Source organism: Podarcis gaigeae, assembly GCF_964106915.1.
Source record: "Podarcis gaigeae genome assembly, chromosome: 2".
In the NCBI taxonomy this organism is placed as follows: domain Eukaryota; kingdom Metazoa; phylum Chordata; class Lepidosauria; order Squamata; family Lacertidae; genus Podarcis; species Podarcis gaigeae.
In genome coordinates this window covers 17,184,069-17,208,869 of record NC_139679.1, presented here as the reverse complement: position 1 = coordinate 17,208,869, position 24,801 = coordinate 17,184,069, and the positions used below count along the sequence as shown (strand labels likewise).

Genomic DNA, 24,801 nt, shown 5'->3' with positions numbered 1-24,801 from the left:
CCGGCTGCCAGGGGGCACTGCCAGGGCGTGTGTGTGTGTGTGGCTAGGTAACCAACCACTGCTTCGAGGATGCCAAAGGATGTCTGTATTGTGCATGTCTGTGCCTCTCAGTTGTACGGTAAAGAGGTAAAGGGACCCCTGACCATTAGGTCCAGTCGTGACTGACTCTAGGGCTGCGGCGCTCATCTCACTTTACTGGCCGAGAGAGCCGGCGTACAGTTTCCGGGTCATGTGGCCAGCATGACTAAGCCTCTTCTGGCGAACCAGAGCAGCGCACGGAAACGCCGTTTTTACCTTCCCCCCGGAGCGGTACCTATTTATCTACTTGCACTTTGAAGTGCTTTCCAACTGCTAGGTTGGCAGGAGCAGGGACCGAGCAACGGGAGCTCACCCCGTCGCGGGAATTCGAACCGCCGACCTTCTGATCAGCAAGTCCTAGGCTCTGTGGTTTAACCCACAGCGCCACCCGCGTCCCTTCAGTTGTACGGTAGTGGGTCGTTTTTATTTTGCTCTCCCGCTTCCCCTTCTCTCCACACACCCCACGCATTGTTCCTTCTCGCCCTGCAGCTGGCGTTCTTTGTGGCAGCATCGCCGAGGCCGCCCATGCCTTGCCTGTGGTACGCCTGATGCATTAGCCGCCTCAAACTGGCCTCATACTGGGGTGGAACCACATCCCGGTGGGAGAAGAAAAATGAAAGAAAGGGAGTGGGGAGGGAGAGGCAAAAAACCTAAAGAGGGAGTAGGGGCAGGAGGCATGAAGCAGAGGCGAAAGTAAGAGTGTGCAGTGTGCAGTGTGTGTGTGTGCGCTCATTAAAGAAGCGAGGGTATAGGGAGCGGAGGTGAAGAGTGAGTGATGGGCTGGGGGTGGAATAGGGGGTAGCTCTGAGAGCCAGAGACACAGAGTCGGGAGGAAAAGGCGCTGCCTGGGCTGTTGTAAATTAGGCCTGTGGTGTTGGGTTCCATGTGGAAGATGTGAGCTCACATTCTACCCCCAGGGTGGTACAGCCCCAGCCAAGCGCTGGCAGCAAGAACATAAGCTCCATTTATCTGGGAACCTGAAATGACTCTTGATTTAAATCATATGGTAAAAAGTACCCAAAGAAGAAGGAGAAAAGAGGAAAAAAAGGAGGGGGGGAACTTGCCTGCTTTTGGAGATGGTTCAAAAGGGAAAATACGCACACGCCCTCGTGCAGAGAAAGGCTTAAAGGGACAGCGTCTCGGTTCCCAGTTTGCTAGGCAGGCTGGACCGTGTGTGTGTGTGTGTGTGTGTGTGTGTGTAAACTGAGGCTGAGCAGCAGCTCAGTTCCAAACCCTCCTCAATTGGATTTGGGGACTGGCGCTGGATCCGCCTTCGAAATTATGGAACTCAGCTTCAAATTGCCCTGGGAAGGAAGGGCTTTGTAAGAGCGTAAGAAGCAGTTTTTCATAGGGAAACAGACTGGGACAGAGGCTTCAGCTTGCAAGGGCGATTGGCCGGGAGGGGGGGGGCATGAGCATCACTCCTCCTTCCCTAAGGGATTTGCAATAACTCGTGCCTTCAGGGTAAAGACCTAATACAGTGGTACCTCAGGTTAAGTACTTAATTCGTTCCGGAGGTCCGTTCTTAACCTGAAATTGTTCTTAACCTGAAGCACCACTTTAGCTAAAGGGGCCTCCTCCTGCTGCCGCGCCGCTGGAGCATAATTTCTGTTCTCATCCTGAAGCAAAGTTCTTAACCTGAAGCACTATTTCTGGGTTAGCGGAGTCTGTAACCTGAAGCTTATGTAACTGGAGCGTATGTAACCTGAGGTACTACTGTACAGACATAAGACAGTCTGTAAATCTGTTCTCTGAGGGGACCTCCCTAGAGGGGGCCTCTTAACTGGCTTCCTACTGCTGTCGGGTGGGAAATCCCTCTCTTTCCCTTGGGGAAAGTGTCCCCTTTGTCCTTACAAATTGTGTGTGGTGCTGAAAAGGCCAAAGGCAAAAGAAAACCTTAAATATATAATTTTTAACTCTTGTGTTTTGAGGGCAACCTAGTATATAAACTGGGGTTTGTTTGTTTTTTGGTGATCAGCAGTTGAGGTCTTGTAGGGGGTGCTACCACTGGGTGTTGGCAGATGACATGGCCTTTTCAGTTGTGGTTCCCATGGGTGGAAGGCCGTCCCTGGTGAGGTGCATCAGCCTCCCTCATTTACTGACATCCAGGAGAAATTTGAAAACCTTCCTGCTAAGCTGGACATTTGATGGCTGGAGGGAGATGCTCTTAGCAACCGCTACATCATCACTGGCTGAGATAATGTTTGTAAATGCTTTTAAATCAATGTTTTATCATTGCTGTGTCTGCTGCCCTCTGCTCCTTCTGGAAGAAGGGCAGGATAGAAATCAAACAAACTAACAAATTAATAAACAAACAAACAAACAAACAAATAAATTGTTGTGGTTTGCCAGGTGTCTGGATTGGCCAGGAAAAGCCTTTAGTGGCTGTACTGGAGACTAGATAGATAGATAGATAGATAGATAGATAGATAGATAGATAGATGATAGATAGATAGATAGATAGATAGATAGATAGATAGATAGAGATAGATAGATAGATAGATAGATAGATAGATAGATAGATAGATAGATAGATAGATGATAGATAGATGATAGATAGATAGATAGATAGATAGATAGATAGATAGATAGAGATAGATGATAGATAGATAGATAGATAGATAGATAGATAGATAGATAGATAGATAGATAGATAGATGATATAAAGGTCTGGTTGCCAGACTGCTCTTGTTTGCCTCCTGGGCTACATCATTGTAGTCTGTTCTCTACCCCCTGAAACCACGACTCTTTCTGGTCCTACCCTCCAGGACTCAATCCTGATAACTTAGTTCAATGCCAGGCCTGGTTCCTGGAAATCGGAAGGTCATGGGTACCCTTGATTGTGTGGCAAGTGCATCTCATTTACCACCGAATAACCCCCCCCCCCAAAAAAAACCAATCCCACACACCTAGTATTTTGGGACAGGATTTCCAGCCTAAGATGACTGGTTTCTGGGCATGCTTCAGCATCAACAACTCTTATTTTGGAAATTTATGACCACCCACGTCCCTACCGCTTTTGCTAGTAGGTTTGTTGATGCTTTTTACCTGCACTGTGCCTGTACCCTTAAAAGCACTCTCACGTGCCGAAATTAAAAGAAATCAAGCTTTACCTTGTATGGAACTAAAAGTGGCACAAAAAGCTTTATCTGCTAATTTCGGTGTGTTCCAGGCTGTTGCAGGCACAGGAGGATAAATAAAAGGTTGACAATCTTATTCCCAGGTCCAGGTTTATTCTAAACCTGTCCACTCAGTTTCCCCTTCCTCAACTTCCTGCTTTCTCTCTATATGCATTGCTGTGGTCATTTTCCTGTAGTGGCCTCTTCACCTAATATGTGTGTTCAACAATTTTTTGGGGGGGGCGAAGACTCCTTTCAGAGCTTCAGGATTCCTGGAGGAGCTGCTCTCATCCTTACGGAAGGGAGAGGCCACATTTCATTTCTATGTACCCATTGAAGTCCATGACTCTGCCAACTTTCAGCTTCTTTTAGACAATGGGTATTCCTTCCCACGGTTTCTCTCTTATACTTTTTTTATGTACTGAGTTGAATAGGATCCAAAATGCAGCAGTCTGATTGGTCCTAGAACAATAGGATTTAGAATGCAGCAGTCTGATTGGTCTTAGAACAATGCAGCAGTATGATTGGTCCGCAGGAGCCACCCAATCCAGCTCCAGGTGGAAGTGAATCCACAACCTGATTGGCCTACAGGAGAATCCCGGAATTAGCCAATCACGTGGGGCCCATTGTGTAAATAATGTATATAAAGCAAATATTTCGGGGGAACATTCATTACTCCTCACCACTATGAGCTGAATAAAGAGCATGAAATTCACTCTCGACCCCGAGTATATTTCAACTTTCCTCACTTTGGGAAATCTTAGCGTAAGGCCAAAATCACGTGTGCATAGTTACTTTCTCCGCTTTGAGCAATGCCCACTATTTGTCCACCTAACCCATTACTGTCTACTCTAACTGGAAGCAGCTCTTTAGAGGAGAGGGGGGTGGCAGGGTTGTCAAATTTCATGTGCACCTTTGAAGTTCTCAGATGCGAGGCTGCCCACGACTGCATTGCAATGCCATTGAAATTGTGAATCAGATTGACCGTCAGTTGGCCAGATCTGCAAGCTGTCGGGTAGGAGGCTGCCCTGAACCTAAGGAGAGCTTTGCAGCTGAACATCTGACCTGATTTATGCTCTCAAAGGAGCTTCTCTTTTTACTTGTGTTTGGTCCTCAATTCATCCCTACTCCGTTTCCCCTTGGATCAATGGCCCATGGGAGGAACGTCCCCATCCCCCAAAACCTTTGTTTTTAGAATCTCTGGTAGAATCTGCCTACATCACCAGCTACTTGATGTTTTTAACTGGAGGTGGCAAGTATTAAACCTGGAGATTTATGTCCCGCATTTTTCGCTCTATTAGACGCACCGGACCATAAGATGCACCTAGTTTTTAGGGGAGGAAAACAAAAAATAAGAAAGCAACACAAAGCCTCCTGAGCTAAGAGGGAGCACTCCTCTCTCTTCGCTCAGGAGGCTTTGCGGGGCTATCCCTGAAGCGCACCGATCCGTCTTGCCCTCCTGGCTTCAGCGAAAACAAGCCTCCTGGCTTTCCCCCCACCTCCCGCAAAAGCTGTGCGCTCTTTAGAGGGAGCACGGATCTTGGGGGCTTTTCTGGGAGGTGGGGGAAGGGACAGAGCGCGCGGCTCTGTCCCTTCCCCCACCTCCTGCAAAAGCCAGGGATAGCTGCGCGAAACCTCTGCGGAGCAGCAGGATGAAGGCTCCCTGCTGCCCTGCGGAGGCTTTGCGCCGCTAAGGCAGAAGCTAGAACAGCGAGAGGGAGCACTGCGCAGCGCTCCCTCTCGCTGTTCTGGCTTCTGGCTTAGCTTTGCAGCCTTCATTCGCTCCATAAGACGCACACACATTTCCCCTTGCTTTTTAGGAGGGGGAAAGTGTGTCTTATAGACCAAAAAACACGGTATTTATTGCACGCCATCCCTGAGCTCTACTACTCAGCTATGCTCCCTTTAGCTAATGTGGGAGGGGGAAGCACTCTCCCATTTGTCTACATGGTTGGGGGACAGTCTGATAGTGTATAACCCAGAACTTTCCCCCTCTCTTTTGCATTACCTGTCTTACTGCCATTCCTTCCAACGTCCCCTATCTCTGGTGAAAAACTGGCAACGCTGAGCAAAGCTTTTGTTGAAATTATAGGAAGTATTATATGTGCACCAATGTTGGAACACATATCTGCTCTTTTAAAAGATGGGGGGAACCCAACACCTAGTGAAGCTGGGAAGGGTATGACCAACGTTATTAGCTTCCTCCACCACCCTTCAAGAGAACATGTATGTGCACACCAGCCCCGGTGTACATGCAAAATTTTAAATTTTTGTCGAGGAAAGGAGGGTGCAATATTTGTTGGATTGCGGGAGTCATCTCTCACCTGTACAAGAATGAGAGGTTGAAATATAAGAAGGGGCTGCCTCCCAAGCTGTTTGACTCTATGGGGAAATGGTGGGTGAAGAACTAAACGTTTAACTTCAAGTACAACACCCTCAAGTACAACATCCTGCCAACCTAGCAGTTCGAAAGCATGTCAAAGTGCAAGTAGATAAATAGGTACTGCTCCGGCGGGAAGGTAAACGGCATTTCTGTGTGCTGCTCTGGTTCCCAGAAGTGGCTTAGTCATGCTGGCCACATGACCTGGAAGCCGTACGCTGGCTCCCTCAGCCCATAAAGCGAGATGAGCGCCGCAACCCCAGAGTCGGCCATGACTGGACCTAATGGTCAGTGTTATGTACTGAAGTTCTCACCCTGGGCCAGCAGGGGGATACTGTGGATAGTTTTCACTCAGGCCCACATATGCAAATAAGGGATTGAAAGTGACGTTCAGTGATTGGATAGTTACAGAAAATGGTTACTGTTGCGTTCTAGTGGAGCTCTATATAAGCAGGCTGGCTGAACCCTTCAGTTCAGTTCTGTTCTGGCCTGTGAATAAACAAGAGCTGTTTGAAGAATCGCTGTGTCGTCTGATATGTTCACCCACAACTTAACAGTCAGGGGTCCCTTTACCTTTACCTTTACAACACCCTCAGCTAGAACATGACGGACATTAATGTGCTTCTGGTGTGCTTCTTCTCTCCCATGCAGGACAGCACAACAGGAAGAGGAAGAAGAGCAACAACACCTTCGCTGGGGGGCTGAGAACCTGCACAGACCACCACCATGGAACCACCTTCCCAGAGCAGTGACGGCACAACCCAGATCTTCTAAGGGGAATCTTGACTCTCTCTCTCAAGCCAGCTTCTCGTCTGCCCTCAGCCATGGCAGGAAACAAGGAGAGGGGCTGCTCTGGCGGAACCCCCCTGGCTCACGTGAACGGCTTCCCACCTGCGGTCTACCCTTTCCCTTTTCCCAACCCGCACTTTGAGGTGCTCACCAATGGAGGCTACTTCCGGAGCTACCCTAACGACCTGCCCAAGGAAATGGCATCACTGTGTGAGTTCCTTCGGCCGAAAGGGGTGATGCTGGCGGTGGGCGCTTGGGGCTTTGTTACCAGGGTGGTATGGAGGCCAGGCTGGCCTGACCACATAGAGATGCAGCTGCTGGGTGCTGAGTGTTGATTTCTGTTCTGGGCCCTGGAAAGATTTCCCCTGACACTGTTCCAGCCAAATGTAGAGCAGTGTTTTAGGTCTTCGGATTCACTGGCTGAAAGTTCATAAGCAGCACTGGCTTGGTACTGTATAGAGTCCCTGGTAGGAATCTCACTGGCAACCAGTCGATAAAAGAGTTTTGGGCCTCAGCATGGATTCTAAACCCCTTCTTTACAATGAGCTGCTTGCAGGGATGGGAGGAAAAGGGCTCAGTCCAGAGCAAAAGTGAGAAGGAGGTTATTGTTTTGTTTTGTATTTGTTCTTGTTCTTATTATTTATTTTGTGTGTGTGTTTTTGTCATGTACTTTTATGCTGCGAACCTCCCTGAGATCTATGGATGAAGGCCAGTATACAAATTTTAATAAGCATAAGTATAAGGAAAGCTATTGTAAGGCTGAAAGACACGACACCTGTAGATGCATTGCACCCTCAGGGTTTTACAGAAGTGTCTAGACAATAACTGAACCTGGTGGCAAAGGATTTGTGCGGGTGGACTCCTGTCTTGGGCTGCTTCTCCTGCATAATACTGTATTTAGGGTTAGGTGCTGTATAGATTAGCAGAACTCACAGGGTGGTTCTTCTTCACAGGTTCTACACAAGAGATAGGCATCCTTAGCCTAATTTTAAAAAGTATTCTGCAAGGAAGCAGTTCAAAGAGTGATCTTGACAAAGAGTGATCTGTCTGTCCCTTGGCTGCTGACCATAACTGTTAACTTTTCCCTTTTCTTGCAAGGAATCCAATTCGGAATAAGGGAATTAATAATAATAATAATAATAATAATAATAATAATAATAATAATAATTATTTATATCCCGCCCTCCCCAGCCGAAGCCAGGCTCAGAGCGTCTAACAACAGTAAAATAATACAGCATTCTAAAATCAATTCATTCTAAAATCAGTTCAAATCAAATTAATGGCAACCATTGGGCTAGAGTTCTGTGAGGATTGCCAAAGGAGGGGGTCAGGCTGAGCCCTGACCAAAGGCCTGGTGGAACTGCTCTGTCTTGCAGGCCCTGCGGAAAGATGTCAAGTCCCGCAGGGCCCTAGTCCCTTGTGACAGAGCGTTCCACCAGATTGGAGCCACAGCCGAAAAATTCCCCTTAAAAAAAAGGGAAACATTGACAGCTATGCTGCCGACAGGTAAAAGTGAGAAAAAGGGGGTGGCAGGATGAGAAAAGGGGGTGATCTTTCTCTTCTCAGTTGCCACCTCCTGCCCTGCTTTCTTCTGGCTTCGTCCCTGACTGACTAGGCCAGGCATTACATGGCCCTCTGGATAGATTACCCCCAAAGGAATGCAGCCCTCAAGAGAAAAAAGTTTGCCCACTTTGTGTCTGTACTCGAAAGGGCAATTCTTATGAGTTGACATTTGAACAGGTATTTCCACAGGGCAAATCAGTGCTGTGTGAGTGATCTGGCATGCGCTGAGATGGTGATCGGCCTCACCTTAAAAAATGTGGCTTGAGCAAGGTGGAGAGCCCACGATCTGAATCTGAACATGTTGGCTAAGCTGTTGACTAGCTCTTTGAATTGTGCCTGGAAACTAACTGGCGCAGGTATTATGTGGTCATGGCTGCCCACGTTGATAGAAGGAGCATTGCACCATTTTTTAAACTAGCGGGACAATCTTCAAGGGCAGTCCCATGCAAAGCATATTGTAGTACATTAGTCCAGAATTTACCAAACAGTGATGAGTTGCCAAGTTCCTGGTAAACTATCAGAAAGCACCATTTAAATATGACCAGGTCTTGCTTCCAGCATGGAAGCTCTGTCGATATAGGTGTGCATAGCAATATTGTTGTATACAAAATGGCAAAGCCACTTCAGAGTCCATTACAGCCTAGTAAGAAAATCATATCAGCCAAAAGATATGCAATTCTTATATGCCTTTTGGTGCGGTGCTGAGTGCAGCTAGCTAAGAACCAAGCCTTATATCTTGCCTGAATAGCGGCTGTCTGTCATTTGACATGCCTATCACACCATCACTGGGCACCCAAAGTTAGAGTGGATTTTAGGCATATGTAAAGTCAAAGACTCTGAGCTCAGAATTATCACCAGATTGGAGGGTGGGGATACTGAACCCTGAGCTTAGAACACATAGCAATTCACGCAGCCATTTTAAAAATGGAACTACTGCCACACAGTGGCTTTCACAAGGCCATTTGGTTATGTCGAAACAGAAAGCCACCCTCCCATGCTGTTTTGCCATGATGTAAAAAAACAAGCAGTTTCCAGGACGCAGTAATTTTATGAGTCCATGTGTGTGTGGAAAAGCATTCCACCTCGTGGATATTTGGGGAGGGAGAGAATTCACAGTGGGTGGAGCGACTTGGCCCACACAGCAATCTTGGCTAGGAGCTTGACTTTTCAGGGAGCTATTTTGGGACAGATCCCACCCTGGGGAGGGCATCTGGCCTCTACTTTTTAGGGGACCTTGCGTCACCCTTGAGGAGCTGCTTTCCCCCAGTCTCACTGGAGGGGGCTCCAGGGGAAAACCTTAACTGTGGAGGTGCTCAGAGAAACCCTTTTCTTTCTGTGTGTGCATGTCTCTTGTGTAAACTGTGCCTCAATTTCACCGGGGCTTTTTTTGAACAGGGGGGTTAGGGGTGTTGTGCCCAGGGCTTGCTGGGTGTGGGTCTTAACTGGCTCCTGCCGGGTTCTGTGCTTCTGCTCCCCATACTTTGGGGCATGTTCCGACCGCTCTGCCCTTTCCTGCCCCAGGGTGTGCCCGGGCTCCGTGCCAAACCTCCAGGCTCGGCTCCTCCCGCCTGCCAATGCAGAGATTGGAGCCCTACATGCTTTCTCGCGTGCGGGTTCCAGCACGCCAAAGCAGCGTCCCCACGCTGCAGGGCTGTCAGTCATTCATGCCTCCAGTTCACTGAATGCTTCTGTGCTTCAGAGCTGTGCGTATGTAAGCCTGCCTGTGCCTTTGTCTGAACAGCACTACTTTGGAGGAAGGGATGTGCCCAGGAAGCATGATGCCCTTGTCCTGGACTCCGCTAAGCCCTTTCATTTTGACCTAGGCAGCCCCAGGTTATGCTCTTTGATTACTTGGCATCTTCTGTTGCTTTAGCTCTGCCAGCTGCAGCCCCCAAGCTCCTACTTCCAACCTGTCTGCATGTTGTTTGTCCACCAGGGGGCACCCTCTGCGTTCACGTGACTTGCGTCACATCTAATTCAATTGCACTTCACTGGGGTGCCGGGATGTCTTCTGAAATTGTGTTTTATTATCGGTGCCGATCGCATGGAGTTTTTCGCGGCGCCCAAGGCATACCTTGGCTTTGTTTTCAAATCTGCTCTTAGCTGGAATGCAAAAACCTAAACTGACTGAAGTGTGCATTTTAATTTCTCTTCCAAATTCCCTCCTTCATTAACAGCGTTCACATATCACATGCACACACATGTCACAGCCGGGGATCAAATGTGCTGTTCATTGTCAGCCTGGCACTGAATTCTTTCTTTCATCCTTTTAATTTCTAACCTGCCTTTCTGAAATCTAAGGCAGGGAAACTTACACAAAGCAATCCAATAAATTAAAAAGTGCCTGTGCCACTTAGCAACCTAAAACCAGCAGGAAGATCAACATTAGCATAGCTCTTCAGAAAAGGTGGTACATTCCTTTTTTTCAAGCCTATAGATTGCTTTAGTATTTAGCAGCACCTTTTGTGGAGGGAGTGCCACAGTTGTGCTAACAATTAGAAGGCACTGCATCTTCAACTTGTCAGCTTAACATCAGAAGGAGATGGCACAAAGCTGGCAGGGTCTCTCTTACCAATGCATAAAGGTAGGGAATAACATAGGGGAAGAAGGTGTTCCTTTAACATTGGCAAGGCCCAGGGACTTTAAGGGTTAAAGCTAGCATCTTGAATCGGGCTCAAGACAAATGAGAAATGAATGGAGATCTTTCACTGCTCTGGAATATTGTTTCGCCTGCAACTTGTTGTTGTTTAGTCGTGTCCGACTCTTCGTGACCCCATGGACCAGAGCACGCCAGGCACTCCTGTCTTCCACTGCCTCCCGCAGTTTGGTCAAACTCATGAGGTGGCCAAAGTATTGGAGCCTCAGCTTCATGATCTGTCCTTCCAGTGAGCACTCAGGGCTGATTTCCTTCAGAATGGATAGGTTTGATCTTCTTGCAGTCCATGGGACTCTCATGAGTCTCCTCCAGCACCATAATTCAAAAGCATCAATTCTGCAGCTAGCCTCAGATAATCAAGGCTGCATTCTGTGCCAATCTAAGGTGCTGGATCACCTTCAGGAGAAACCCCCTAAACAGACCAATACAGTGGCCTGAAAAATATAAGTTGTCAGGGAGAACTGAACTCTGGTAGAGTCAGCTTCCTTCCCTACTCCAAATCCCCAGGATGATGATACACTGCAGTTTGGTGGTGGTAATTAGTAACCGTGGTTCAGGTTCACTTTCACTCGTTTGATACCTGCTGGAGAAGTCCTCATGTAACAAAACTGTTGGTTCCCAATGAAGGTGGCAGACCTCTTCAGGCAAGTCTTTGCAAATACCTGTTTGCCTAAAAGCAGTGAAATACTTATCATTATAATAGATATGTGGTGGTGGTGGTGGCGGAGGCAGCAGCAGGGTAGAGGGGTTGTATTATAAGGACACACCTTACATTTGTGTTTGCTTTCTACGTGGTGAGGTTCAGAAAGCATCTGCATATAGGGTTGTTTTTCTGCTTTCTTGCGTGTGGATTCATGAGGGTGAGGGACTCTGAATCTCTCTCTCTTTCCCTGTGCCATAGTGAAACAGTGCATATATATCTGGAAGACCCAGAGCAGAGTTCAGACAGATCTCAGGAAAGTTCAAAGGAGCTGGTAGTCTATAGCAGGACTACTGCAATCCACTCTACGTGGGGCTACCTTTGAAGGTGACCCGGAAACTGCAATTAATCCAGAATGCGGCAGCTAGACTGGTGACTGGGAGTGCCCGCCGGGACCACATAACACCAGTCCTGAGAGATCTGCATTGGCTCCCAGTACGTTTCCAAGCACAATTCAAAGTGTTGGTGCTGACCTTTAAAGCCCTAAATGGCCTCAGTCCAGTATACCTGAAGGAGCGTCTCCACCCCATTGTTCAGCCTGGACACTGAGGTCCAGCGCCAAGGGCCTTCTGGCGGTTCCCTCATTGCGAGAAGTGAGGTTACAGGGAACCAGACAGAGGGCCTTCTCGGTAGTGGCGCCCACCCTGTGGAACACCCTCCCTTCAGATGTGAAGGAAATAAGCAGCTATCCTATCTTTAAAAGACATCTGAAGACAGCCCTGTTTAGGGAAGTTTTTAATATTTAATGCTGTATTGTTTTTAACACTCGATTGGGAGCCACCCAGAGTGGCTGGGGAAACTCAACCAGATGGGCCGGGTATAAATATATTATTATTATTATTATTATTATTATTATTATTATTATTATTATTATTATTGCAGGAGTGCTGGAATGTATGGCAATCCAAATGTTGCTGGGTTCCAGTTTCCATCAGCCTCAGCCAGCAAGGACAGTGGACAAGGAGAGTGGAAGAAACATTTGTTGTTGTTTAGTCATTTAGTTGTGTCCGACTCTTCGTGACCCCATGGACCAGAGCACGCCAGGCACTCATGTCTTCCACTGCCTCCCGCAGTTTGGTCAAACTCATGCTGGTAGCTTCGAGAACACTGTCCAACCATCTCGTCCTCTGTCGTCCCCTTCTCCTTGTGCCCTCCATCTTTCCCAACACCAGGCTCTTTTCCAGGGAGTCTTCTCTTCTCATGAGGTGGCCAAAGTATTGGAGCCTCAGCTTCAGGATCTGTCCTTCCAGTGATCACTCAGGGCTGATTTCCTTCAGAATACGTAGGTTTGATCTTCTTGCAGTCCATGGGACTCTCAAGAGTCGCCTCCAGCACCAGGGAGCAACATACGGAAGCCCAAAGTTTCCCCACCCCTTGCTGAAAGTGAGAAAAAGGATAATGGGGTTGTGGGAGTGGATGACATAGGCAGCTCGTGTTTTACAAGGATGCCGGTAAGAAGGCAGAACCCTTAAATGTCATTGCCTCTTCGGTCAGGGAAGTTCATGAATGAGTAACCATGATGGTTCCTCTTCCTCCTAATCAGGGAAGATCCATTCAGGACACAGGGATGCATTCCTAACTAACCATCAGAGCAGTTCGGCTGGGAAGGTTTTCCTTGAACTTGTTCTTGAAAAGCTCTGACAGGTTTTAGGCTGAGGTCTTAGGGTGGGGTCATTTAAACGGTTCGTGTGGGTTCTGCCAAAGCTATATACAGCGCACAGTGCTTTGCGCTGCGTTATAGCCATGTCCCTCTAGTGGATGCCTGTGGAACAACTTTGTTGCTTCTGCACTATCCAAAAGCTGTGATTCTGTCTGATGCAGTATCTCTCAGGTGACCCGAAGCAAAGGAGGATGTAACTTCAGCAGCGGTATAAAAGCAAACAAACATGGAGGGAGAGGAGCGGTGTTTTTCAAGCCTTCATGTCAGGCTGCACCTGCCAAAAATCCTTCTCTTGTGTACCCCTTTTAAGAGTCCCTGTTCATCTTTTACATCCAGGCACCCTGAGTGTACTGACCTGGTGGAAATGACCCAATGCAAGCATATTTGTGCAGCCTGCACAAAGTGCTCGTCTGTTTGGCTTTCTTTCCACCTGGCTCCTGAAAATCTTTGCATATAAAAATGTAATGGAACATTAAACATTTAAAAAACTTCCCTATACAGGGCTGCCTTCAGATGTCTTCTTGAGGGACGCAGGTGGCGCTGTGGGTTAAAGCCTCAGCGCCTAGGACTTGCCGATCGAAAGGTCGGCGGTTCGAATCCCTGCGGCGGGGTGCGCTCCCGCTGCTCGGTCCCAGCGCCTGCCAACCTAGCAGTTCGAAAGCACCTCCGGGTGCAAGTAGATAAATAGGGACCGCTTACCAGCGGGAAGGTAAACGGCGTTTCCGTGTGCAGCTCTGGCTCGCCAGAGCAGCGATGTCATGCTGGCCACGTGACCCGGAAGTGTCTCCGGACAGCGCTGGCCCCTGGCCTCTTGAGTGAGATGGGCGCACAACCCCAGAGTCTGTCAAGACTGGCCCGTACGGGCAGGGGTACCTTTACCTTTACTCAGATGTCTTCTAAAGGTTGCATAGTTACTTATCTCCTTGGCTCGTTTAACTTCGTGCCCGCCAACATTTCTCTGATGAAAGCAGGGGTGTCCTGCCATACCCTCCAACGTTTCTCTGATGAGGGACGTCCTAAGGAAAAGCGGGACATATCAAATCAGAAACTGGGATGGCTTCTGTAAATCTGGGACTTAGAGGGGCACTTAGACGGTCTGGGAATTGATTTGAAATGCAACTCTGCTTCCACCCTCAGGACTCATCCTAGTGCCTCTGAGCATATGGAAAGTGCCTCCCCACCGTCGCTGACTAATCACGGCCAGGCCTCGCATATCTGGAAGAGGAAGGGAATATTCCAGGGCGAGAGAGATTAAGGCCTTCCAGGCCAGTTTGAGCCCCAGTAAATTGGCTGCTAGGACCGAAGCACTGCACTCGCATCCCTGACTTCTCATCTAACAGCCGTCTGAGGCCCAGGACCGTGCTGGCTCCTCAAGCTGTTAAGCCCTTTTAGTGACCGGGCCCCCGTTATGAGTGTTGAGGCCTGCTTTGGCCTGCACTGCCTGAAATGAATTGGGACTCCCTCCTGGCCAGCTGAATGAGCTGGCAGGGCGGCTGGAAATAATTATTTCATCTGGAAAGAGAGCGAGAGCAAGCAAGGCCCAGGCAGAAGGGAGCAGTGCTGTCAGTTTCTCTCCCCACTCCGCTCCCTCCCATCTCTCTCTCTCTCTCTCTCTCTCTCTCTCTCTCTCTCTCTCACACACACACACACACACACACACCTCACACCTCTCACTCTTGGTTGGCTCCCCCCCCCCCCGCCCTCTGAAGGTCTGGAGATCCCGTCCCAAAACATCTTTGCTCCTCCCACGCTGCAGCCAGAAGTAGGGGAAGAGTGCTGGATTATAGGTCAGTTGAGATCAAAAAACGAGAACGGGAAGACTGTTGCTTTGTTTCCTGGACACAACGCACATCCTTTGCCATTTTCCTCCCTGCTGCAGAAGCCCAGACCTCCTACCCATTCGGGTCTGTTTTCCTCAAACAGAAGGATCTAGAGTTGCGGAGCCTAGCTCTCTCAACCTGCCTGTTCTTCAGGGTTTGCACAGATGTTCTGTTTGTCTGTTTTCCTTGGAGCAACGGGCGCAACATTCTCCTTATAGCCATACAACATGTTAGCCTGTCTTTCATTATTTTGTTGTTGTTTAGTCATTTAGTTGTGTCCGACTCTTTGTGACCCCCTGGACCAGAGCACGCCAGGCACTCCTGTCTTCCACTGCCTCCCGCAGTTTGGTCAAACTCATGTTTGTATCTTCGAGAACACTGTCCAACCATCTCGTCCTCTGTCACCCCCTTCTCCTTGTGCCCTCCATCTTTCCCAACACCAGGGTCTTTTCCAGGGAGTCTTCTCTTCTCATGAGGTGGCCAAAGAATTGGAGCCTCAGCTTCATGATCTGTCCTTCCAGTGAGCATTCAGGACTGATTTCCTTAAGAATGGAGAGGTTTGATCTTCTTGCAGTCCATGGGACTCTCAAGAGTCTCCTCCAGCACCATAATTCAAAAGCATCAATTCTTCGGCAATCAGGCTTCTTTATGGTCCAGCTCTCACTTCCATACATCACTACTCGGAAAACCGTAGCTTTTACTATATGGACCTTTGTTGGCAAGGTGATGTCTCTGCTTTTTAAGATGCTGTCTAGGTTTGTCATTGCTTTTCTCCCAAGAAGCAGGTGTCTTTTAATTTCGTGGCTGCTGTCACCATCTGCAGTGATCATGGAGCTCAAGAAAGTAAAATTTCTCACTGCCTCCATTTCTTCCCCTTCTATTTACAAAGCACCCTAAGGAGGGAGCTCTTTGCAGTGGAGCAGCAGTGTGTGTTTGTTGGTGGGGGGAGAGAAATTGGTGTTTTTCACCCTTCCCAACTTCCCCTTAGACCTGTGTTTGCAAGGTGAACATGGTTCTAGAACACTGGTCTGCTAAAAGCAGGGGAGGGGGATGACAAGTGTCATGATAAAAGTCACTGGCTGGGGAAAGGTTAAGTACCATTCCCCATGCCCATTCCCTTCTACAATGCATCTCTTCCCAAGAGTGCTTCGCAATGAGGAAGGGACTGTTGGGCTAAAGATGTGCTGTTCTACTTGGCCATTAGTATTATGCTGGTGTTTGTGTCCAATTCTACAGTTGAAGCCCAAAATCCCCATAAATGGAGGGGTGATGAAAACACCTGTTCACTTCCTTATAAATAAGAGAAGGTAAGGAATAGGTGTCTGTTGCAGTGCTGAAGTGGGATGCACACATTTAAATGATAAGCAAATTGCAAAGAAAAACGTTTTTGCAAGTGGCAGGAAATTCGTGCAAGAGAAGTCTAATTTCATGCTTAGTCTGGTTAATAAAGGTCTGTACTAGAGCTCATCTGGTAATGTAGGAACATGCTTGCTCTGGAAAGAACGGACACAAATTAAAAGCAAACTGGGTTACGGGGTGAGGACATGCATGTCTTGCCATTAATGATGACACAGGCACTAGCCAGTAGCTGCTTTCGTCAGTTATGCAGCCATCTGGCACATAGCAATCTCAGTGGCAGTGAAGGGGCTAGCTGTGTGAGGAAGAAGGCTCACATTTAATCAGCAGCCGTTTAATCAAATTTCCTTCTAAAATGCTAGAAGAATGAGACCTCGCCACAACAGAAGCATCACTCAGAGGGAAGATATCCTTATCTCTTGCAACAAAACGGTTCCAAATGTGGTACTGTTTCTCCAAAGGAAAAGCCTTTACAAAGTCTTATTAAGCTGTTTTTGCTGGGCTTCTTTGTACTGTACTGGATGATGCCAGCCGTGGTCTGTGTTGAACCTGCCTAGGTTCAGGTTTCAGGAAAGCAAAAGGAACATACACCAACATCTGTTATGGCAAGCCGTCAGTGGGGCATGGTGTCATCAATATGCCAATGACACCATAGTTCTCTTTCTCCAAAACATCTGAATCAGCAGAAGCAGTCTTGGTTCTAAACCAGCGCCTTAATGCAGCAGTTGGCAGGATGAGGGCCAACAAAGTGATATTTCATCCTGGTAAGATAGAGGCTTTGTAGGTGACCAGTTCCCAGGTCCAGGAGTTAAAGAATTCACCGGTTCTGAATGGGCTTTTCCTGCACTGCAGACAGTGCCTACGTAATGTTTGGTGCAGTACTTCCTTCCCCTGCTGTTGGGCAAACTTCACTGTGTTCCTTCCCCATTTCGTTATCCCCAGTCCACTAAGATGAGCAGACAACCTTATAGCAGCTGTCCATTGGAACTGGCCTTGACTCTCCTGGCTGGGAGACGCTCATGGGGGAGGCCAAGTTTACAGCAGCTTCTGAGAGTGCTGCATGCCCCTTATCTCCATCCCTGTTTAATATTGTTCCTCCTCCTCCGCACAAGGCAGCTACTGGTGCTAAAGAGATGGGGGAGTTGGCCAACTATACTCCTCTCCCCCACAGGGCAGCATCCTTTGGTGGACAAGCAGGAAACAAGAGCGAAGACAGGACTCTCCAGGGCGGCTCTGTTTGAAAAAGTTCTTTATTGTGTACCTAGTTTTGCTTAGGCTAATCCTCAATCCCTTTGCATCCATCCCTCCTAGCTTTCCCAGTATCATGAACCTTGCAGCTGCCAAAAGCTGAGCGGGTACAAGACAAAACTAGGGACTTTTTCCTGGATGGCTGGTTTGTAGGAGAAAAAGGAAAAGGACAGTTGTTGCTAATTTCTTGTGCAGGAGCCATATGTTTTCTTCCAAGGAAACCTCTCTGGGGTTTTGTGGGGTGGGGTGGAGAGTATGCATTTTCCCAGCAGTGTGGTTTGTGGCAAATGCTGGTCCTACTCAGAGTAGGCCTGTTGAAATCCATAGACATGATTCACTTGGCTCCATACATTTGGGTGGATCTGTTCTGCATAGAATTGGCACGGGATACTACTACCCAGTGGGCCAAGGTTAGGGGCTTGTTGTGGAACAGTGTCCTTTCCGGAGGGGGTAGTGTCCACTGATCCTGCATTTTGGCAGGAAGCCGGGTGGGCGAATGGGATCTAGAAAGCAAATTAGCTGTCACCCCGTCCCCCTGCTCTGTGCTTCCCCCTCATATTCTCGCTCTTGAATTCTGAATGTTTCAGTGTGTTTATGGCATCAATTTGGCTGGAATGCAGGAAGGTGCCTGAGGCTGTTCCCGTCTCCTCTGATGGCTCCAGAGAGAATCTGGCAATATGCTCCCCCCCTCCCGCCCCTCTGCCCCCCCCCAACACCTCCTTCCTCTCCTTCCTTTTGCACCCCCAGATTGTGTGAGCAGGGTTCAGAGCAACCCAGAAAGAGAAAAGCCTGCACTCTCAACACAGGAACCCAATGGGATCCATGTTTTTTTTAATACAGTTGGGAAAACCTGTGGACCTCCCAAAGTGGTTGGACTCTAACTCCCATCAGCCCCAGCCAGCATGGCCAATGGTAAAAGATGATGGGAGTTGTAGTCCGCCAACATCTGGAGGGCCCGAGCTTCCCCCGTCTCCGTTTTATTTCCCTCCACACCTTTAGTCATTCATTGGGTGCAGGAAGCCTGCTGTAAATCCATACCCTATACAGTGGTACCTCGGGTTACATACGCTTCAGGTTACATACGCCTCAGGTTACAGACTCTACTAACCCAGAAATAGTACCTTGGGTTAAGAACTTTGCTTCAGGATGAGAAAAGAAATCGTGCGGTGGCGGCAGCGGGAGGCCCCATTAGCTAAAGTGGTGCTTCAAGTTAAGAACGGACCTCCAGAACGAATTAAGTATTTAACCCGAGGTACCACTGTACTTTTCTGTGGAAGATGCGTAGCTGTAGGGAATAATTAATAAAGAGCAGGCATTCTGCACATGCATCTAGAGCCTAGGACTTGCTGATCAGAAGGTCAGCGGTTCAAATCCCCACGACGGGGTGAGCTCCCGTTGCTCAGTCCCTGCTCCTGCCAACCTAGCAGTTCAAAAGCACCTCAAAGTGCAAGTAGATAAATAGGTACCGCTCTGGCGGGAGGGTAAACAGCGTTTCCGTGTACTGCTCTGGTTCGCTAGAAGCGGCTTATTCATGCTGGCCACATGACCCGGAAGCTGTACGCTGGCTCCCTCGGCCAATAAAGCGAGATGAGCGCTGCAACCCCAGAGTTGGTCACAACTGGACCTAATGGTTAGGAGTCCCTTTACCTTTACCTTTACCTTTACCACTGTACTTTTCTGTGGAAGATGCGTAGCTGTGGGGAATAATTAATAAAGAGCAGGCATTCTGCACATGCATCTAGGACCTTCATTCTAGCTGCATTGAAAGACTGGCTAGTTCATGATGTGGGTTTAAGACCCAATGACAGCTATCAAAAGTGATTTGTGGGCCTGGGTGGTGAGCATTCACTCCTTCCTGAATAGAACAGGTGGGTCAGTTGGAGGCTAGCAAGGTAATGGTTTGACCAAAGGACTCTCTTGGTTCATTCCAGTTTCTGTATATGATTTGACAATGTTGAAGACTGCATTTTGTTCTGTTGTGGCAACAGGTGAAGAATAATAACTGGGAAGAGTGCGTAAGCAAAATGACCTGTTCTCTTCCTCCTCCTCTTGCTTCTCCTCCTGACTAGATGAGACCGTGCTTCCAAGTCTATCAAGTGACACTGAGTCTCAACAGATGTCTCACTTTCCAAAATTAATACCTGTATGTGAACCAGGTACATAAACCTAGCTTGAGGCAACCAGGCTCTCCTGGGTGGAAACCAACCTGGAGGACAGGTAGATAAGATGCCAGGAGGTATACCTGCTTGTAAAACAGGAGTGGCCTTGTCTGGAAGAAAATAATTCAAAGGATGAGACTGACCTTCTTCAGCAGGAGATGCCAGCGTACAAATTCATTTGTGTTGTTAGGACTGCAAGCTTTTGATCACTTTAATCAACTCCTGCTGATATCAGCAAGGCTTACTTCATCTATGGTTTCGGAAGAACACTGCTTCCAACCATGTAAGCAGAGCATACCCACCATGGTTAATAGCCACTGATAGTGTCTGCCTCCATGAAGTTGCCTAATCTTTCAAAGCCATCCAAGTCTGTCACCATTATTGCCTCCAGTGGGAATGAGTTCTATAGTTTAGCGATGTGCTGTGTGAACAAGTACTTTCTTTTTGTCTTTCCTGCACCCTCCGATGCTCAGCTTCATTGGATGTCCACGAGTTCTAGCATTATGCAGGAGAGAAAAAATTCTCTAACCACTTTGTGCATGCCATGACTTCTACTCTCTATTACTTCTGCCATGTCACCTCTTATTCATCTTTTGCTTCAGCAAAGTTACTGCACCAGCTGCTTCCAGGTCACAGCTGTGGCATGCTTTGGTTCATGAGAACAGATGATAGAGCCTGAGACTCTGAATCTCAGGGTTGTGGGTTTGAACCCCACGTTGGGCAGATATTTCCTTTATTGCAAGGGGTTGGATTAGATGACCCTCGGGTCCTCTATGATTCTATAAACTGAAAAGCCCCAAATGCTGTGACCTTTCCTCATAGGGGAGCTGCTCTATCCCCCTGACCACAAATGCAGAAATGAGTCTGCACGTGGTTATATGTGATGGTGAAAAAGTTTGGGAAGCAGATTAATAGAGACAAACATGGTGTGGCACGACATGGGAGACATATGTATGGGGTCTTCTGCTGTTTAAAAAAATGCTTATATCAGCTGTGTGAAGGGCAATTTGAACTGAGACCGTGGTTCTGGAAGAGAATGTTTAAGACTTGATAAACACATCCACACCATTTCCCCAATTAAAATTAATTGGCACCAATGGGAGCGTTCTTCCAAAAGCAAACAACAGGCACAGGACAGGGACCGTAATCATGTGTGGGAGGGTGAAGGGTTAACAGCCTTCTTACCCTCCATCAGGGTCCCAGTTTGGATCGGGGCCTCTGTACCTGCTCTGTACTCTTAATAGCATGTGGCTGGGTCACATCAAAAGCCCATGTAGCCAAGCATCCTGTTCTTACAGCTGCCAACTAGAAGCTTTTAAGCAGAACAGCACTCTCATCACTTGTGATTCCCAGTATTCAGTATTGTCTCTGACAGAGGAGGCAAAACATAGTGATCCTAGTGATCTAATCCTCCTTTAAAGCCATTCGCACAGACAACTGTAAATTCTTGCACACACACTTTCTTTTTTTAGTTTTCTGGTTTTGTGCAAATCTGAGAGACCAAAAGAAATGTGGATGCATGTGGGTGTTGTTATGAGAAATGAAAGTATTAATTTAAGGAAGTAGTGAGCATGGCAAGGGGAGTAGCAGAAAGTAGGTTGACCCACCCACTCTGAAAGAGTCTGTGATCCTGAGTGGAGTGGTCTGCAGCCCATTTCTCCTAATCAGGTTGTCCATGTGTTGAATAAACCCAAATTTGCAGGGGAAAAACATCAAGGTTGGTGTTCATAGAATCATAGAACTGTAGAGTTGGAATGGACCCCAAGGTCATCTAGTGTTTGAGGGTAATGCCATGTGGACTATGCAAATTAGATGTGAGCACAAACAACAAGATGTAAACAAGCCCTGAGTGGTACACCAGGCAGGGTTGGAAAAGGTAAGGTGTGGGTAGTTGACTGGAAACAGTCCGGTGATGCAAGCATTGCGTGTTTTTGTGGGGAGCTTTTGTGCACCAGCTTGCCCATGTAAAGTTTTCTGAATGCTGCTGTCCAGTGTAAATAATTGGGCCACCCCTAGTCTTGGTTGGTGGCGCTGTGGGTTAAACCACAGAGCCTAGGACTTGCTGATCAGAAGGTCGGCGGTTCGAATCCCCGCGATGGGGTGTACTCCCATCGCTCAGTCCCTGCTCCTGCCAACCTAGCAGTTCGAAAGCATGTCAAAGTGCAAGTAGATAAATAGGTACCGCTCCGGCGGGAAGGTAAACAGCGTTTCTGTGCGCTGCTCTGGTTCGCCAGAAGCAGCTTAGTCATGCTGGCCACATGACCCGGAAGCTGTACACTGGCTCCCTCGGCAAATAAAGCGAGATGAGCGCCGCAACCCCAGAGTCGGCCACGACTGGACCTGATGGTCAGGGGTCCCTTTACCTTTACCTTTTTTCCTCCACCAGGCACAGAGAGGAAAGCCAGAGAATAACTCCTTAAAGCCAGCAAGTGTGTCGACTGCCACCAGGTGTCGATGCCAGTGACTTTGCCATGCCCAAACCCATAGCCCCACAGCCCCAGCCAGCGGAGGAAGCTGTCAACATTGCTGCAACAGGAAACAGTCGTCAGCCTCTCCTCTGGTGGGAACTGAAGACTTGTTGTGCCCAGGATCAGTTCCCACAGCTGGAACTTCCTGGCGTCACTTAACGGGGTTCGCGCAATCTTTTTCGTTAGAAAGATGTGCCGGACCTAGGGTGGGACTAGAAGTTCTGAAAGATCGGAAGATCTTCTTCCAGTCTTCTCTCCCCCTCCACATCAACCCCAAGCATAATTTGTTCCTAGGCAAGGGAGAGAGGTGAATAGGCTCAATGATTTTACATTAACAGCCTAAAGCCTAAGAAAAACTATTTGCATTTCAAGGCTGCTGATTTCAATGGGATTAGGTGTGCTGAACTCTGCAGTGTGGGGGACTGTAAATGAGCAAACAGTTTGTGGAGACTCAGCTGCTTTTGTGGGTCAGATGGGATGACTCAGCAAATATATTTTGAAATACCAACTTCAAAAGAAATTGTCGTTTCTCTGGACTCCTGAAATTGTACTTCCATTCTCTCACACACGCATACAAACACACACACACTTAGCTTTTTGAGACTGTCAAAAGTTCACACCAAAAAAGTTTGAAGGTCTAATTCTCAAGGAAGGAAGGAAGGAAGGAAGGAAGGAAGGAAGGAAGGAAGGAAGGAGGGCAAGAAGGAGGGCAAGAAGGAAGGAGGGCAGTACTGTGCCAGCCATATGGATTCTCCTGGCTGTCAAACGTCAGTAGTTAGGTACAAATTCGATACTAATCTGTCCTGCCTTGGCACTGGAGGCCTGCAAGGGTGGGTTGAAACCTGTTGTGATCAGGCTCAAACTGAATAAATAGACAGAAGGAAACCAGCAACTGGATAACTGGAAAGAGAACTAATGAAGGGCAGCGATAGAAAGACAGTAACTCCAGTTTACATATAGTGCCAGGTTCGAACTGAGTCATCTCCAATAAAATCATAGGTGAGGAGCCTGTGGCCCTCCGGATATTGCTGGACCACAACTCCCATCATCCCTGATCATTGGCAATGCTGACTGAGGCTGATGGCAGCTGGAGACCAACAACACTTGGAGTGACAGGTTAGCTACCTCTGAGTTAAAGGATCTCAGGTAATAGGGCCACTTGGAGGCCTGGAATGACCTCTCTGTCCAAGGATAGGGAAAGCCACTACCTGAGTGGACAACACTGGACCCAATGGACCACTGACTTGACTCTGTTTAAGACAGCTCTTGCGTATTCACTTATAATGAAACAGGCTATTGCCGCAATAACCAAACTAATTTATCAGATGTCCCCACACTTTTTACAGCTGCAGACATGACACAGGTATTTTCCTGGAAGCTGGGGGTGTAATCTCCTGTTCCGGGGTCATTGGAACAAGATTGCTGTTAAGCTCCTTGGTGGTTCATGCATCCATATGTGTTGAAGTGCTGAATTTTTTGAGATGAAGTCACTGCTCGTATTTACAATCAACCTCTCCTTCCCATCCACCACTTTCTCTATAGCTGATAATAATTGACTTTTCGGTTCTGGCTGACGGGTTGTTCTTGTGCAGTAGGAAAGTTTGCACACACCTCCACTTTCATGGAAAAGATGTTGCTTCTTTTTCTGTTCTGTGATGCAGAGTTGGAGAAGTGCCCCCTCTCAGTATGGGCTTCTGTTGGGTGCTGGGCAAGAGGCCATGGGTGTAGCCGGGGGGGGGCAGGGGCCCCTAAATCAAATAAATACAAAACACTTAACTAAAAGTAGAAATTGTAGGAAGATTTTGACAGGTTTTTTTCTGAGCAGTTGGAGTCAAAAGAAAGTAATTTTAAACAACTGTTGTTGAGACATTTTGTTCCAAATCTGCTAGGCAGAAGATAGTGACAGGTGGGTGTCCTCCCCTCGACCCAACATAAATTCTGGCTACACCCATGCAAGAGATTGAACATGGCAAGAGGCTTATTCTGAAGACCAAGCAATGCCAAGGAAGATTTGGTCTTCTGGATGGGCTTGGACTTGCAGGCAAATTTTAAAAGAACAGAGAAACGTCTCTGAAAAAACGAGGAAGGACGCTGCAAGGTTGATGAGGACCGTGTATGTTGGGAACAAGAGAAAAATGCTCCCCTCTCTGACACACTCTTCTCTGCCCTCCTCATGTTAGCAGCAGGGCTGCCTGGCTGTGTGGGGACAATGGGGGAGAGCAAGTGAGGGAATGTCTGCGCACATGCTGCTCCTGCGCAGCACAGCCCCAGAGCCAGAGCCTGTGCAGAGATGCTTCTGGTTTGAATTAGCAGGCAGGCAGGTCAGGCTAATTGGGACCTTTCAGATCCCGCCAGTGCAAGTTAGAGGGATGCAGGAAAGAATCCCTTGTGGCCAGAGTCCCAGTCAGGCGAAGGAAAGCCACAAGGCAGGGGGGAAAGGGGGGAGGAGCTGCAGGGTAGAGTCATGTATCTGTACAGGCTTGGGGAGCTTTCGGGAAGAGCAGCAAGGGAGGGACAAGAAGCAGCCCCCACCTATAAAAGGCAGAAGCTATCTGTGTTTGCGTTCAGAAAGTGATTAGTTAGTACCGGTTTGCACCCTTTAACCATAAGCTACCAGCATAAGGGTGGCTGTACACAGTAGGTTTTTGTTTTTAAATCTAGGGTAGGCACTGGAAGCACAGGATCAGAAAAGGATTGGATTATTTAATCCAGGATAAAAAAGGAGCATTTGTGAATGCTGATTTGCAGCCTTGGTGAGAGGAGGGAGGGGGAGGGGGAACTGAACTGTAGGGCTGCTTGAAAAGA

At 48.0% G+C, this 24,801-nt stretch overlaps 1 protein-coding gene across 2 annotated transcripts in view; it reads left to right on the top strand.

Moving 5' to 3' along the window:
- RARG (retinoic acid receptor gamma) overlaps positions 1 to 24,801 on the top strand; it is a 122,641-nt gene that overhangs the window by 41,326 nt on the left and 56,514 nt on the right. For both annotated transcript variants that reach the window (XM_083728967.1, XM_083728968.1), the window contains exon 2: positions 6,229 to 6,576. In XM_083728967.1, coding sequence (XP_083585093.1) covers positions 6,402 to 6,576 — 175 coding nt within the window. In that variant the 5' untranslated portion in view covers positions 6,229 to 6,401. The remainder of the gene's footprint in view (positions 1 to 6,228; positions 6,577 to 24,801) is intronic.